Source organism: Anas acuta, chromosome 5 (genome assembly GCF_963932015.1).
Source record: "Anas acuta chromosome 5, bAnaAcu1.1, whole genome shotgun sequence".
Classification (NCBI taxonomy): domain Eukaryota; kingdom Metazoa; phylum Chordata; class Aves; order Anseriformes; family Anatidae; genus Anas; species Anas acuta.
Window position 1 is genome coordinate 60037385 of NC_088983.1, and position 15645 is coordinate 60053029.

A 15645-nucleotide genomic window follows, 5' to 3' on the forward strand; every position below is an offset into this window, starting at 1 on the left:
CAATCTGAAAATCAGTGAGACTGGTCTAGCATAAATTGGTAAGCCCCAATAATAGGATTCTATTCCAAGCAACAGGGCAATTTCTAACCAATGAGGCCACTACAACCTCCAGGTCACCCTGATAGAATGGCCATCATCAGCATAAGGATGGTGTCGTAAAGTCCTTTATTGATCAGGGTGAAGATGAAGAATTATCTTTTAAAGGTCTGCTCTTCTCATTCCTTAAATACTCCAGTGGTCTCATAACTACTGAACAGGCTGCATCCCCATTCAGTATGTGAAATAAGGTCACTTTAGTACCTTGAGTACCTGGGTCTCTTCTTTTAGTTCATCCCACTTCTTATTGTTTCAATGTTAAGCAATTAGTCTCAAAGAGAAGTGAGACTGTAATTCAGTCTGTTTGCACTGTGTTTCCTGGAGATCAGTGCCCAAGCTTCAGAGGTGACTGCTCATGCTCTCTAAAAGGAGATCCTTGAATGGCATCACAGACCTGACAACAGTAAATTCTAAAATCCATTTTGAAATATTGCATAATCCCACTCAACTCTGGCTGGCTTCTGAAGGGTTCTTCACCTAGGCTCTGATCACAAGTTCTGCTGATTTTATATGGTAACTGATCAAAGACAACTTGCATCTTTGTCAAAATAAGCATTTACTTTGCATTATTATTATAAAGACTATTTCTTTTGTGGCTGTGTATATATGATATTATGCCCGGTTAGTTTATTATAGCTTCTTACGGTACTGTTGCTCTAATGAGTATACTTTGGTTGCCAACCAATTATAAGTCCGGATTTTCTCACTCAAGGTTAGGTCTTCTGATTTACTAACACAGTTATGGAGAGGAAAAGGACAGCTGAACGTAATTTATACTATGTAAAGCCCTTTAGCATGGAGTGGGATTCATCCAATAAAGAATAGCTCTCTTCTCAGAACACTGCAGATATCTTTATATCTGCAAAGAAAGGTATCTGTATCTCCCACAAAAGATAAGATACTAACTCAAGGAGACATGCAACTTAAAGCTTGTACAAATGTAAAAGCAAGCCAAAACATTCAACAAAATGTCTGACATGCACATTAGCTAGAAAATCAACTTTAAAATGCTTTATTTTTAACTATGACAGAGCAACAGGATTCCTACCACTCAAATTTTGACCTCACCACAATACACCATTATCATCACTATATTCTTGATTCTTAAGTTCTTGATTGCTGTGGACCTTCATTTGTCTGCCTCCACCCCCCCCCCCCCCAAAAAAAAAAAAAAACACCACCACAGATTAGAAAGCAGAATTCCAACATGAGCAAGTGCTTGTTACTGTTATTTTTAAGACATGGCATGAAAACTGTTTAATGCAAATCAGCTTCACTTCAATCAAAAAATTCAAGTATGTAACATTTATTTGGAGGAGATCTCAAAATGAACAAGTTTTACTTAAGCTAGGTATGGTAAAAGGTCCAGGCTGTTCCTTCACATTCTTCTAAGTCTGCCTGTTAACAAGCATCGGTCCAAAGATGGCTTAATACCTCTTCAGAGTCACTTGTAGAAATTGTCTAGACAAAGACTGTACAGTTTTGGGGATCCTTAGAAATATGACTTTTAAAAATTCTTATGCAACTGTAGAGAACTAGAATGGACCAAAAAAAAAAAAAAAAAAACAGCAGGTTGAGATCAAAAGAAGCATCAACTAAGACCTAATCTCATATCACAAAAAAATAGAAGGCATGCTTAGAATCAAGTAGTTTAGCAGTCAATATTCTTGAAACTTCGTATTTCGTAACTGCATAATTTCCACTGCACACTTTCTCTAGAATACTTTCAGGTGCTTATGGCTATGGGGAACTCTTTCATGCAGTACCTTTTATCCTTCAACAAAACAGTCTTTGAAAGCATCTACCAGTAATGGCACAAGTTTCCTGAAGCACATAGGCTTCCGTAGGATGCAATGCAACCTTAGAATGAGGACAAAGATCTCATTACACTAGGAAGTACAGTTTTCTTCAAGATTCTGAGGTGATTGAGTAGGATGTAATTTTCATCTTTTACTCAGAGCCTTCCAGTTAGCTGCATTACAACTCGACTTCGGTTTTGGAGCACACATAAGGAACAAGCATTGTCTACAGAAACGGTGACCTTCAACGTTAAAGACTCATGCCTCCTGCAGCATTTCAACACAAGAACATTTGCAGCATTTAACTCATTGGGAATTTTCAGCAGTAGTTTCAAAGTTACTCCAGAAATAATTTGTGTTCTTCTTCCCAATGCCTTCATAGGGTTTTCTTGTTTTTGTGGTGCTTGTTTGTTTCGGTTTGGTTTGTTTCGTTTAGGATGAAAAACAGATTCATATGGAAGGTAGTTCCAGCTTTAGCTACTATGCAAGCTGCATGTTAAGCCCTGTCAATTACTGTAATTAACATTTGAGAACACTAATCCCATATTCTTTGGGTACAAGAAACTAACAATTTATCTCTTGATATTAACTCATACTATACAATTTTTTTTTGTTCCATTGACAAAAACACATTAGACTACTTCCTAAATTGCCCATATTTGGCTAATAGAACACAATAGTAAAGAGACAGCGTATAATCAATCGTGTACCCGTCATACAAGAAGTTCATACGAAACATAGCTTTATCTACACAGACAGTTGAAGGAAGCAGGAACAAAGGTAATATAACAAAGAGTGACTCCAACAGGATTAAATAAGACTCTGGCAATGAGTTTTCCAAGTATGCTGCAGACTGATTTTCAGAGACATCACAAAACTAGAGAAAGATGGTAACTTACCTTGCTGGTTTAAAAATGGAAAAAAAAAAATAAAAAAGCTTGGCTATTTCATATATCTCCAAAATGGTGCAAATACCAGTCCATGGACAAAGCTATAGCAGCTTGCATCTCTCTTCAAACTGGGAGAACCAAGATTAAACTACTGTTCTAAGCATTTATAACACTTTATCAAAATTATTTCAAGAAAGCAGAATGCATTGGTCTTGGGTTCAGTTTTTCGTACATGCTTTTCACAAACATGCAACAGAGAATTTACTTGGATTTTAAAAGTTCAAAGTGAAATATCTACACTCAGATTATCAAGCGTAATAATCCTGAGTTTCTTTGCCTGCAATTATGGACAATCATCAGTTTTTAAAGCATGCTTAACATTTTATTGCCAAAGCAAGGACATCAGAAACAAAGTCTTTATGAAATATTTGGACCCATAGAAATATGTTGGAGAGAAGACAAAGTTCGTTCTATTGCATTTACAGAGGGCAACAAAACTTTTTTTTTTTGTCATAACATCTTCCTTCAAAAGCTCAGACATGATGATTTAGCATGAAATACTTGCTACTCTTTTCATTATCATTTTTTAGATTTGATCTTTACTTGCTTAAATATTAGGCCTACTTAAGTGATTTAAGCTCACACATGGACCTCCTGCAAGAGTTCTATTAAAGTAGCATAGTGTATCTTGAAAAATCTTTTCTCCAGCTGGCTTGTCTGAAGCAGAACATCAAATCCACTTGTGCCATTAAAAGAATTTTTCACACAGCAAGAAATACAACAAACCAAGTAACTCTACACTTATTCAATTATAGTAACACATCTCAACATTATTCGCACATCTCTTTGGAAGCTGCTTTATTTGCTTTGAAAACAAAAACAAAGAAGTAAACAAGAACTTAACAGAGAAAAGGAAAAAGCTACTTTGTGGTCAACAAGGTGGTGCAAATCAAAGGCAGAGGGAATTTTACTAGTGTAGAAGGCTGCATTTTTAGAGCAATTTTATCATAGAAGATGCATGTACATGCACTATTTGCTCATTGACTATAGAGGTTCCACAGTTCCATTCAAAAGTTCCATCCTTATTCAAATGAGATTATCCTTCTTTAAGCCATTCTATTATTCTCCTACATTCTAATACATGCTTCACAAAAACTTCTGAGAACAGTATTTAATAAGGACAGATATCGAAGCTTTTAGAGATGACAACCCTAATCACAACTGGTAAGAATCCAGTCCATCCAGTCTTCATAGTATTTTGCACTATAAAACCTGCAGATGCAAATCCAGATGATACACTACTAGGTAGGTTCTACATCCAGTACAACCTACCAGGATTGCTGAAGAGAAACCTGAGGTTACTCAACTGAAGAAAACTACTAAGCTACTCTGAATTGCTGTGAATCATCTTTCTCCTTTGTGCAGGACAAGCATGAAAAAAGCTCTACTGAAGAGCTAACACAGCGGATATTTACCCGAGCAGAGATATTTAAGCCTGTCCACTTTACTGCTGAAAATAAAATGAACCAAACAAGCAAAGATGCAAACTCAAGTGCTCACCACCTGGTGGCTTAGAGGACCTCATTCTGCTAACCTATGGACTGCACACCCAAAAAACACCTATAGATTACATCAGCTAAAATATAACAAAAAACATCAGAGCAGGCAACAGACACAACACAAGTGATTTTACAGCACCTAGGCAGCAAACCACTCTTTTAGGTATATCAATACAAGAGCAGATTGCCCTGCTAGAAGCTTTGTCAGAAAACACAGCAACTACAGACAGCCTTTTAAATGATCAAACCAGAATCACATATTAACTTAAATCTGGTCAAGCCTCATGATAAATGGCCATACTTCTGTAGTCTTTTGAGACCAATCAAGGTGGAGCCCGGTTATGCAGAGGCCTGTATTAGATTTGTTAGTTTTTCTTCATAGGAGTAATTAAATCATGCAGAAGATGCATTGAACTTGTTTCATGTAAAAACTTTAACTTACCAGATGGTCCACATTTCATACTGTGAAATCTTCTCTTCTGAGACAAGGATAATGTAGTAGATGAAGCATTATGAACTGCCATTCCAGGCTCCTTTCAGAAAGAACAGAGTTATTTAAGCAGCTATAACCAAGAGTTTAAAAGTCTCTTCGTAGTCTACCAATCAGTTTACCATTTTCAGTAAGCTCACTACTTAATATCAACTTAACAAAAATTCATCAAAAAAACATATGGTATACTTAAAAGTACAGTCACTCTGTAATGACTCCAGTAAAATAGTATCAAAGCACATTATGCCTGAAGACAGCATGCAGATTCTAAGCCAGCTAAGCCAAAATACCCCAAATTGCCTATACACTTTCTTCTGTACCCCCTCCATATTCCTTTCCACCCCCAACAGATAAATGCTCTATACCAGCACATATACTTACCATTATTCTCAATGTAAACATTCTGCCATTTTGAAAATTCTTCCACTCTGTTACTGTTATTTAAAATCATTTACAATATAGGAATGCACAAATCACTAAACATTCTCATTCTAAATTTTTTTTTTAACACCCAAATAAGTTTTCAAAAATGTTTCCTACTATCATATTAATCTTCCCAAGTTGTTCTAACACTCCAAAAAATATATGAGGAAAAAAAAATTGTTTTCTTTCTCCAGTGCCTTCAAACTTCAGCAGCAGGACATCTCAAATTTTCTCGTATGAATTATCAATATTGTGGTGAATAAGTTTTCTTTCTCCAATAAATCACCCCTTCAGAATCCTAATGGTTATAGCCCACTTCACTTTGTAATCACTTCCATAAGTTGTCACATGATAATACTTGGATTCTGTTCCCACCAACCTCTCCAATACCTCCACTCTTGCCATATTCATCTATTAATCCAACTTCTACTTCATCCTTTCATCTCCCACCTGTCAGTGGTGTCAATCACAGCCCCATCACTCTTTCAAAACTCAAATTATTTACAGTAGCACTTGTATCACTTCTGAACCAGGAACAAACTTAATCTCAACCAAGTCCCATGGCAGAAACTTGCATCAATATTTTGGGGCAAGAGGGATGAGAGAGAACCCACAGGACAGCTGTCAACAGCTTATCGGTCAGTCATGGTCACTATGCAACTGACAGGTAAACTGGAGGAACAACATTTTTGTTAGACAGCTTTACCCAAGGACAGCTCACCGCTAATGGCATGGCATGGGAAGGTAACAGTATCTTCTCTTCTTACAGGGGCAAAGTTTTAGCACTGTACTTCAAATTTATGACCTCGACTACTCCACTTACAGAGAAGCAGCACTACTTTAAAAACTGAATATTTATACACAGAGGTGATGTTGATATGATTTTGGAAGGTCCTTTGAACATCCATGGTCAAGGAAACTTGTAAACAAAAACAACTCATCTTAAAGGAAACAAATTAAAAACGGCAAGAAGAAGGACAAAACACAACTATGTAGACGTTGTTTTACTATTTTCAACAACTGTTTTTGGGGGGAGGGGGAGTAGGAAACAATATCCGAGAATTGGCATATTACTCTAAACATATTTCCATATCAGCTCTTGTAGAAAATGTGTTCTAAGGAAATAATGTGTGTTTATTATGCACATAATCACTCCTGCAAAATTTACTAGCCATCATGCACAATGGAAAGTAATAACAACATGGATCTTGCTTCCAAATTTCTTTAAAGAGTTTTTCATAACTTAAATATTTACATCTCCTTTTTAGGAAAAAAAAAGACAGGAATACATTAAATTATAGAAGACAATTCAGCCTAAAATCCATTCAGTAAAATGGATGAGCAGATCTATTTAGACAGTTTACACATAATCTTATAACATTCTTGTCGTTATTATACTGCCATGCTCATTACAGGTAGAAGTATGCCTTCGAATTAGCATACCTTAATTAAAAATGTATTGCTTATCTTCACAACAACCTCCTATCTTTGTTCTAGAATTGCCTACATCTAGGGTAAGCAACAGGTTTCTCAAGTCAACGTGACTATTTCTATTCCTGGAAGCTAAAGATAAGACTTAACTTACTAGAAATGCATTTAATGACATTTGTGTAACTTATTTACTGCAGTAACAAATGTTACTGACATGTCATTTCATTTCTTTGTCTATTTCACCTGAGAATTTTAAAGAGCAACAGCTACATCCACACAGTGGTTATATTTCAGTGATGTACTCTATATATGTACTTTATAAACTACCACATGATTATAGTGATAAACATGTTAATATCTGTACTTTAAGTTTTCTTTACCTATTAGTATAGAGCATTAGCTGATGTAAAGAGTGATACAAGTAACCAAGGAAATATTTCCAACAAAATCATAAACACCAGCTGTGCCTATGTAACTTCATCTGAGGATGTTAGATTATTTGCAATTTTCACATCCTGAAGTTTCATCATACCAGTTTCTCAGTCCTGTGCATGACTCTGCAAAGCACTTGTAACACATTAAGCATTTTCCATGTTTTATGTATTCATTTACGTGTTTGACTGAGAACTGATCTTAGAAACTATATCATCACATGTGTCTTCATGAACATGAACTCTACAGAGGCTGTAACCAACACTTAGTGCTGCTGTGCCTCTTCCTCTCAAGAAAGCTTACGGAATGCAAAAACATGAAAAATATGTGAAAATGTCTTGCTCTTCATTTCAGACAGTTCAAATGGCTAGAAAACTACTCTTTACCCTCACTATTATTTTTCCTTTCTCCTAAACATATTTCTTACAGAAGATTCATTGAAAGATTTATCCTCAGCAGCCCAGCACAGAATGAAAACAGTGTACTAGTATATGTTGAATTCTTGGGGGGTTCTCAATCTGCAAGCACTCGGTCTTATCAGTGGTTGATTCTGTTACCCATTTGCAACTATGAGGCATGTTTCTCTCTCCATTGAGGTTTTTCCCTAAAACAGAGGGGACAAAGCAGAAACAAAAGAGATTCCTCTGTGGAGCCATGAACAAGGGCTACAAAGCCAACTTGCCTTTTCCCACCCTCAAACAAGGGAGTGGGAATCACACACCCTAATTACATTTCAGCAACATGCCATGAATGATACAGTTGGGTTGCCAAGATAAACCACATCCAAAAACCAGTACCCGAGTGTAGTGACCCGATACCATCAGCTCATTTACTTTTACAGAGAACTGAGAAGGCTCACACAAAGTAACTGCTGCTGGATGAGCCAAATAAGACCTCAGCTTTCCTCAGAGCAAGAATACTTGCTGTGACACACAACTATTTATGAATGGACTGAAGCTCTAGCTACCATCTTCCCTCTCTACTTAGCACTTGAAAGCTTAAGCTTTGTTCTGTTCATGACCGACATTCCTTACAGCAGAGATAAAAGATGTTCAATGCTGCTTGAACAAGTCCTGAAGAAACACAAATGGTGAAACAGTCACCAGAAACACTGGAAGCATCATGGTGATGTATGCACCTGTTCAGGTAAGATATGAAGAACTTCATCCGGACAAAAACATCTCTCAGACTGGAACTAGTAACCACAGGAGCCTCACTTCACACCAGCGCTAGGTGGGAAACGCAAGGCACCATCTTGGGCAACAAACAGCACCACATCACCTCTTGGGCCATGGTCCCCCTTTGGTTCTAGGTCACCCACCACAGGAGAAGGATGCTGTATTCCCAGGTGACTTCACAGAGAAAGGCCAGACACCCTGGCAGCCTCAGCTCCCCCAAGGGGCACCACACCACCTGCCACCCCCTCACAACACCCATCCTGCGCTCCCTACCTGCGTGGCCGTGATGAAGCCATCCCCTCCCCGCGGTCCTGCGGCGCTGCCTGTGCTGAGGGCAGGAGAAGAGGACACAGTTTGCTCAGCTCGGGCAGCCCACCCCACCCCAGGCTGGGCACAGCAGCGGAGGCGAGGAGAGAGCCCCGCTCCACCAGGCTGGCTCTTACCTGAGGAGCGGCAGGTGCCCGTCGGGAGGGAGCTGCGCCCTGGCTCCCCACGGGGACAGAGCTGGAAGGCAAAGGCACCGGGTTAGACGCTGGCCCTGCCCGGGGTCGCCCCGTCCTCCCTCCTGCCCCCGGCTCGACGCTCACCCGACGGCAGGCAGGCGCACAGCAGCGCCCCGACGAGGAGCTGAGCCTCCATCCGGACACCAGCAACGACCTCCCCAGAGCCGCAGCAGCCCTCAGCACCAGCCGCTACCGATAGCCAGGGCTAAGCCCCACCGGGCGGGGCGGCCGGGGGTTTATCAGCCGCCCCCGGCCCGCCCTCCGGCCCCGGCCCTTCCCCGGGCACCCGGCCCGGTTGCCGCCCCTCGCCCCGTACCGGGGCCTGGCTGAGCGGCTCCGGCCCCTCACGTCTCTTTTCTCTTTCTCTTTTTTCTCTTTCTTGGCTTTCTGGGTTTAAGAGGTGCTCAGTGCCTTGGCAGGAGCTGGGAGCCGGGGCTCTCTGCACCACCGCTAACGCGGACAAAAACGGGACTCGAGGCTGCTGCTGGAGGGGATGTCTCGTAGCTTAAAGCCCTCGGCTTCCACGCAGCTGTCCGCATGGGCAGGGAAGCCAGCAAACCGTGTTAGTGCCTAACACACTGAGCATTGGCCCCGTTTCACTGAGAGAAGTGCTAGAAGTTGAGTAACCACATGAGTGAGACACGGGAGGGAGCATGCCACTAAGGCATCGTGATAATTTCTGATAACTCTTTGCTACTACAAATTCAGTCTTGAATGTGGAGCTCTCTGTAGACTCTTTTCCAGGTTTATTCTTTCTCCTTTTTCTGGTGACTTAATTTTCTGTCACTGCTAACCTTCCTTCAGCTATTTTTCTTCCCTCTTCCCCTCTCTGTTGCCTTTTTTTGTTCTTTTCCCTTTCCCATCTGCTGCTGTCTCTCCCCGTCATTCTTCAGGTTTGCATATCCTATAACAGAAGCTTTAGAAGCTGCCCATACCAGGTGAGAAAGTGTCTCAGATGAAAAGGAGCCTTTTCTGACTGCTTTGGGAAGTCTGTTAACAGCAAGTCATTAAAAAGATCTCTTTTCTGCCTTTGTAATTTGTCCCTGTGGATTGGATTTCTTGCTGCAACAAGTGTTTCATTTCTAATGAAATGATGGAAAACCAGCGATGTTGGGCACTGAGAATTCTCCTGCAAAGGCTGGAGGGAGTGCATGTATGAGAGATGAAAAGGGAGACAGAAAAGATATTATTTAACTCCAGCGCAGCATTTTGCAATTAACCTCAAAGAGATTTTGCAGATTTTTTCTCTACCCTCACCTCAGAGCAGAGCCTATCTACACCGAATGCACCATGCTTGGCTTTGGTGCACTCTCTCTGTTCCAGGTTACACTAATGGAAGTAGAGAAAGTAGATCAAAAGCAACAGGAGTCAGTTTACACAACAAACATTTTAATGTATTTCTTCGCCTTGTAAATGGGCTGCCTGCTGTATTCATTTTCCTTTAGTGACACAAGTAGCAACTAAGAAATTGAACTAGTTTAAAGCTAATTTAGATGTAATTTAATTTCTCAACATGAGGGATTTCTTGACCAAAACTAATAAGCAGTGTAATTGTTCCATCTTTTAATATGACATGTTTGAAACAATGGAAACTTCAGAACCATCTCATACATTTTCTGATTATTAAGCTTGCTGTTTTGAAGCACGGGATAGCTTTGTGGGTTTGTTTGCTTTGTATTTATGTATTTTAATCCTGCAAAATATAGCTATATGTTTAAAAAGTCACTTTCTTTCAAATGTACATAACTTCCAGCTGATAAAAGATCTATTTCTGTAGAAGTCTTCTAGAAGTGATTGTCTAGCAGTGACTTAAAGTTTGGGTGTAAATTTGAAGGAAACGTACATGAAATTTAAAAGATGTAAAACACTTTGTATCTCTTTCCTTCTGTTTTCAAATATAAAACAATTTTGTTTTACTTCTTCAGGGAAGCAATAATATAGTGGTGTGTATGAAGCTTGGATAGAATAGCTTTTCAATACTGTGCGGTACTGCAACTTACCTTAGGTAGCAGACAAATGATTTATGTAGTAGTTGTACTTCTGATTTTGTTCTCTGAAAACAGCTGGTGAGTGTGTAAGAACACAGGCTTATAAAGCATTCCTCCCTTTCTTGTTCCTGGCACCTTTATGAGTAATGGGTAGTGAATACCATTGACATGTTTCTTTACAGCAAAGCCATCTTCTCAAAGGGGCAGGAGCAATTTCTAAAGGAGCTGGTGTAGCTGAAGAAGGTTTTCACATGGAAATAATATAACAGATTCCAGTTTGCATTTGGCAGTCTGGAATCATTCATTTTTTGTCATGGCTTTGTATGCATTCATACAAGTTTGCACCCCATTGGAAGGAAGAAAAGGGAAGCTACCTGTGCTGATGTAAACCGGGGTCTCTCCAGTTACGAAGGTAAAGCTGATACTGCTGTGAGACTAAGCAACATGGGTTAACTGGTCTCCTCCTCTTGCTTCCAGCCTGAGTTGCACAAGTCTGTATTATCATGTACTAGATTATGGAAAGTAGGAGGGGAACCAGCTGAAGAGAAAATTACCTAAATGACATTAGTCTGAAAGAGGCTTCTTTCGGGCACTCTGAGTTTGGTTCTTATTCATTTACTCAAAGTAGGCACTCCAGGGCCTACAGGTATAAGCAACGCTGGTGTTTTCATGGGAAAGGCTGGTAGAAACAAATCAGCCTTGAACACCCAACCAGGGCAAATCAGTCTCACTCAGCTTACCTAAAAATAAAATAAAAAATGAAAAAATTGAGATTATTTGCTGTAGAAAAATCCATTGAAGCAAATTCTTTTTTTCCCCCATCAGGTGTTAGCACGCTTTAAATTTCACACCTTCATGTTCTTCTTAAATAGCAGGGCCAGAGACATGTGTGTACCTACAGACATAAGAGGGATGTTTGGATGTGAGCTCCTGCTGCACGAGAAGAACCAGGAGTGAATTCATCCCAAAGAGCTACTTGAGAGAGTGGTGTTCTTTTCCTTTTATCTTTCTTTTTTTTTCTTACTCTTTTTCTTTTTTCTTGCTCTTTCTTTTTCTCACTCTCTTTTTCTTTTTTCTTGCTCTTTCTTTTTCTCACTCTCTTTTTCTTTTTTCTTGCTCTTTCTTTTTCTCACTCTCTTTTTCTTTTTCTTGCTCTTTCTTTTTCTCACTCTCTTTTTCTTTTTCTTACTCTCTTTCTTTTTCTTACTCTCTTTCCTTTCCCTTTTCCCTTTCTCTTTCTCTTTTCCCCTCTCCTTTCCCCTCTTCTTTTTCTTTTCTCTTTTCGTTTTTCTTTCCCCTCTTTTTTTTTTTCCCCTTTTCTTTTTTTCCCCCCTTCCTCTTGCCTCAACCACCCCCATCCCGGTGCCGCCGGGAGCTCGGTGCCGGGCTGACCGCAGCAGGGCGGGGATGCTGGAGGCGGCGGGCGCGCCTCCCACCACCCCGGGGCGCGGCCTCGACGGCGGCACGGCCGCACCGCACCCGCTCCCGCACCTTCCCCCTCGTCCTTCCCCGCAGCATGGAGCGCCGTGTGGCCCGGGAGTTCCGCCACAAGGTAAGGGGGGACGGGCCGGGGGCGCTGCGCAGGGTGACAGCTGCTGCCGGCTCCGAGCTTGGTGCTCCTGTGCCGCAGCCTGCTGCGGGAGGGGCTTGGAGAACTTAGACCCCCCTGGAGAGGGGAAGGAGAGAAGGAAAAACAATAACATTCAGTCACGCGTGAGTTTTTTAGGGTTTCTTAGAATAAGCGTTGTGGGGCTTGAATAAAGTCACGGTAGAAGCGTTGCACCCAGTAGGGAAGGTGAAAGCGCAGGTGCTGAAGTCCAGGCCGAGGCAGTTCCCCTTGGCAGTTCCGTGTGTTAGCAGCCTTCAGGCCGACCTCAGCGGTCCCGACTGCAATTGTGCCTGGGCAGTCATGTGCAAGTGCATTTATTTGATTCATGGAGCAACTCCGTCTGCCTGGCACATCGTTTTATCATGTGTATGCCTGGTTAAATGCGTGCTCAGCAGAGCTCAAAATTGTGTGAGTGAAGTAAGCTCAAAAGGCTCTGTTTAAGGAGAGGAAGAGAAAAATGATTAACGTGTTAAAGAAGTGGTTTATTTATTTTTTTTTTTTTCAAAGCAGTTTAGTTTCACTCTAGTGATACTAAAGTTTTCAGTACTCTTTTCGGGGGGTGCCGGCTTTGTTTTGTTTGCTCGTTTTCCTAGCGTGTAGAGTTTCCTTTAAGTAGCTCCTGAAAACACAGTTGTATAACGTGCTCTGTAGAAATACCATCTGGTAATAAGCCATTAACTAAAGAATTGTTAGAATGAAGTAGGGGGGGCTGCAAAGAACCAAAATGAATTCCAAAAACATGAAGGACTTGGATACTGCATAACGATGACTGCAGCTATCTAGCAAGTTATTTCTGTCTTGTTACCTATTACTGTATAACTCACCAGTGGGTTGTGCAACATACCAATAAAGACTCTGGTTTCCAGGCAGATGGTTACCACTTTGAACTTTAAACTTCTTCCCTTTAGCTGCTGCTGTAATTCATAAATTATCCTAGTCCCACCCCTGATAACGTAAGAAAGTCTAATCGTCAGCATTTGTTGCTGTGAATAAGTAGGATGCATGTCTAAGTGAAAACCATTTCTCTGAGTACTAGGATGCTTGAGCAGATCTTTTCTTTAAATTGGTTTGCATTATCCAGCTTTCAGTGGCCTCTGTGGGGATTTTTATGTCTTGGCTACTTCCTTTTTCTTTGACAAAACAAGAAAAATGACCTGCCACGGGATCCGAGTTATTTGCCACTCAGATACTTCCTGCTTTTCTTTCCCTTGGTAATTTCAATCAATTCTCCCCATCAGCCAAGCAGTAGTACAAAATAGATACTATATGCAAATTATATTTATAATTCACATATTTATATATTTGTATATATTTATATATTTATATTATGTATATAAATCTTCAATTTCCCTTAATAGTTTTCAAAGCTCAGGTAGAAATTGATACTGCTCTGCAAAAGTTGACAGGTTGGGCTGCTGCTACAGCAGTGCATCACTGTAGTCTGACAGTTACACAGCTACTGTGAAGATTCCCTTAAATAATCAGTCACAGAAAGGTTGAGGTTGGAAGGGACCCCTGGAGGTTATGTCATCCAGCCCTGGTGCTTCAGCAAGGCCACCCAGAGCAGGGTGCCCAGGACCACGTCCAGGAGGCTTCTGAAGATCTCCAGGGAGGAGACCCCACAGCCTCCCTGGGCAGCCTGTGCCAGTGCCCCATCACAGTACAGTGAGGGGCGCGCAGTGCTTCCTGAGGGTCAGAAGGAGCTACACTTGTTCTCTTGTTCTTGCACAGGGCACCACTGGAAAGAGCCTGGTTCTGTCTTCTTTACACCCTTCCTTCAGGTGATAGGATCCCTCCTGAGCCTTTTCTTCGCAGGGCCAAACAGTCCCAGCTCTCTCAGTGTTTCCTTATATGAGATAATGAGCATATAATACCTCTGTATTGTGTGTGTAACCAGTTAATGTATTCCTTCTTAATGGAACTTGTCTTCAGCTGTTTTTCACAGCATTTCTATAACTGCTTCAAGGTATGATTCTGTAAGACGCAGTAACATGAGACTTGACATTTTATATAACAGACAGCAAATGCTGGGGACAGTTCTAATTCCTTATGCTAAGCAGTCAGGACGCATTTTTGCTTTTTGAGGACTCCTGAGAACTGATTTATTTTTCAGTTGATAGATTCTGCCACGTTCTAAAAGAGCAGCAGATGTTAGGCAGTTCACTTTGTCTTGCATATCAAGTTCAATGGTGCATATATTGAAGCTCATTCAGGAAACAGTGAACTGGTATATACATTTCTGCACATTCATTTTTGCTTACAAAATCTATCTGTATCGGTTTTCATAAAACCATGTTTGAACCTGAAGTTTGTAATAATTTTGCAGACAGTAAAAGAAATGAGTAGACTTCATTAGTTGTCAGCAATCAGCTCTGTGTTTTTCAGTTGTCAGTAGCAAGACATTTCTGCACCTAGTGAAATAAACCTGTAACAGATAACTTTGTCATAACTAGCTTCTTAAATTTGTTCCCCTCTTACAGTTGAGAGGGTTTTTATCAGTTGCAGTTGAGAGGGTTTTTATCAGTTGCAGTTTCTATTTTAATCTCAGGTGTTACTTTTTTGCTAGTATGGTATCAGTCTAAGCCTAATGATAGCACTACTTTGATTTTATGTCCTGACAGAATATAAGAAAAAATATGAAGAAGTTAGAAAGAAGTCTCTAAAATTCATTGTGTTCAAGTGGGAGATTAGGAGTCTACTTGTTAACCTCATCAAACCCTGGTCATAGTTAGTATGTTAATAGACAAGTTTACAGAGTGCATAAGCATGTACTGTTGTGACACCAAGTACTAGATCCTCTGCACTCACTGTGCAAATAGCCTTTTTATGTGTGAAAATGACCTTTATAATTTAATGACCTTTATCAGTTCAACACAGAGATACATAGGGTGAGCTCTTAACCACTTAGAATCCATTAAGGTCAGATATAATTAATTGCCAAAAGAGATAGTACAGTTCAACCAGAAACCATGGCCTTGGCGCACAGATCTGTTGATTTCTTGAGACTGAAACTAAAATACTTCACTGGTCCAAGTCACAGCACATCACCCCTAATTTATTTTTTCTTAATATGTGGAGGCATGACCTTTAAGGATTTATGACATTAAAGTCATGTTAGAAGCTGTTGACAAGCCTAAGTAACCATATATCTATAGTAAGACTGTCTCAAGGAGCTCATGATTTTAGGTAAATGACAAGGGATGGGTGGCTACAGTGAAATGACTTTGGTGGAATAGAAGGCAGAAGG

At 40.5% G+C, this 15645-nt stretch overlaps 2 protein-coding genes across 3 annotated transcripts in view; one reads left to right on the forward strand and one right to left on the reverse strand.

Moving 5' to 3' along the window:
• The window catches only part of OTOG (otogelin), a 105119-nt gene extending 96104 nt beyond the window's left edge, over positions 1-9015 (reverse strand). The window contains exons 1-4 of the mRNA XM_068685161.1: positions 8886-9015; positions 8742-8802; positions 8572-8626; positions 4787-4877 (exon numbers count right to left, since the gene is read on the reverse strand). Coding sequence (XP_068541262.1) covers positions 4787-4877; positions 8572-8626; positions 8742-8802; positions 8886-8937 — 259 coding nt within the window. The 5' untranslated portion in view covers positions 8938-9015. The remainder of the gene's footprint in view (positions 1-4786; positions 4878-8571; positions 8627-8741; positions 8803-8885) is intronic.
• Positions 9016-12187: 3172 nt separating this feature from the next.
• The window catches only part of USH1C (USH1 protein network component harmonin), a 43354-nt gene continuing 39896 nt past the window's right edge, over positions 12188-15645 (forward strand). For both annotated transcript variants that reach the window (XM_068685162.1, XM_068685163.1), the window contains exon 1: positions 12188-12341. In XM_068685162.1, coding sequence (XP_068541263.1) covers positions 12306-12341 — 36 coding nt within the window. In that variant the 5' untranslated portion in view covers positions 12188-12305. The remainder of the gene's footprint in view (positions 12342-15645) is intronic.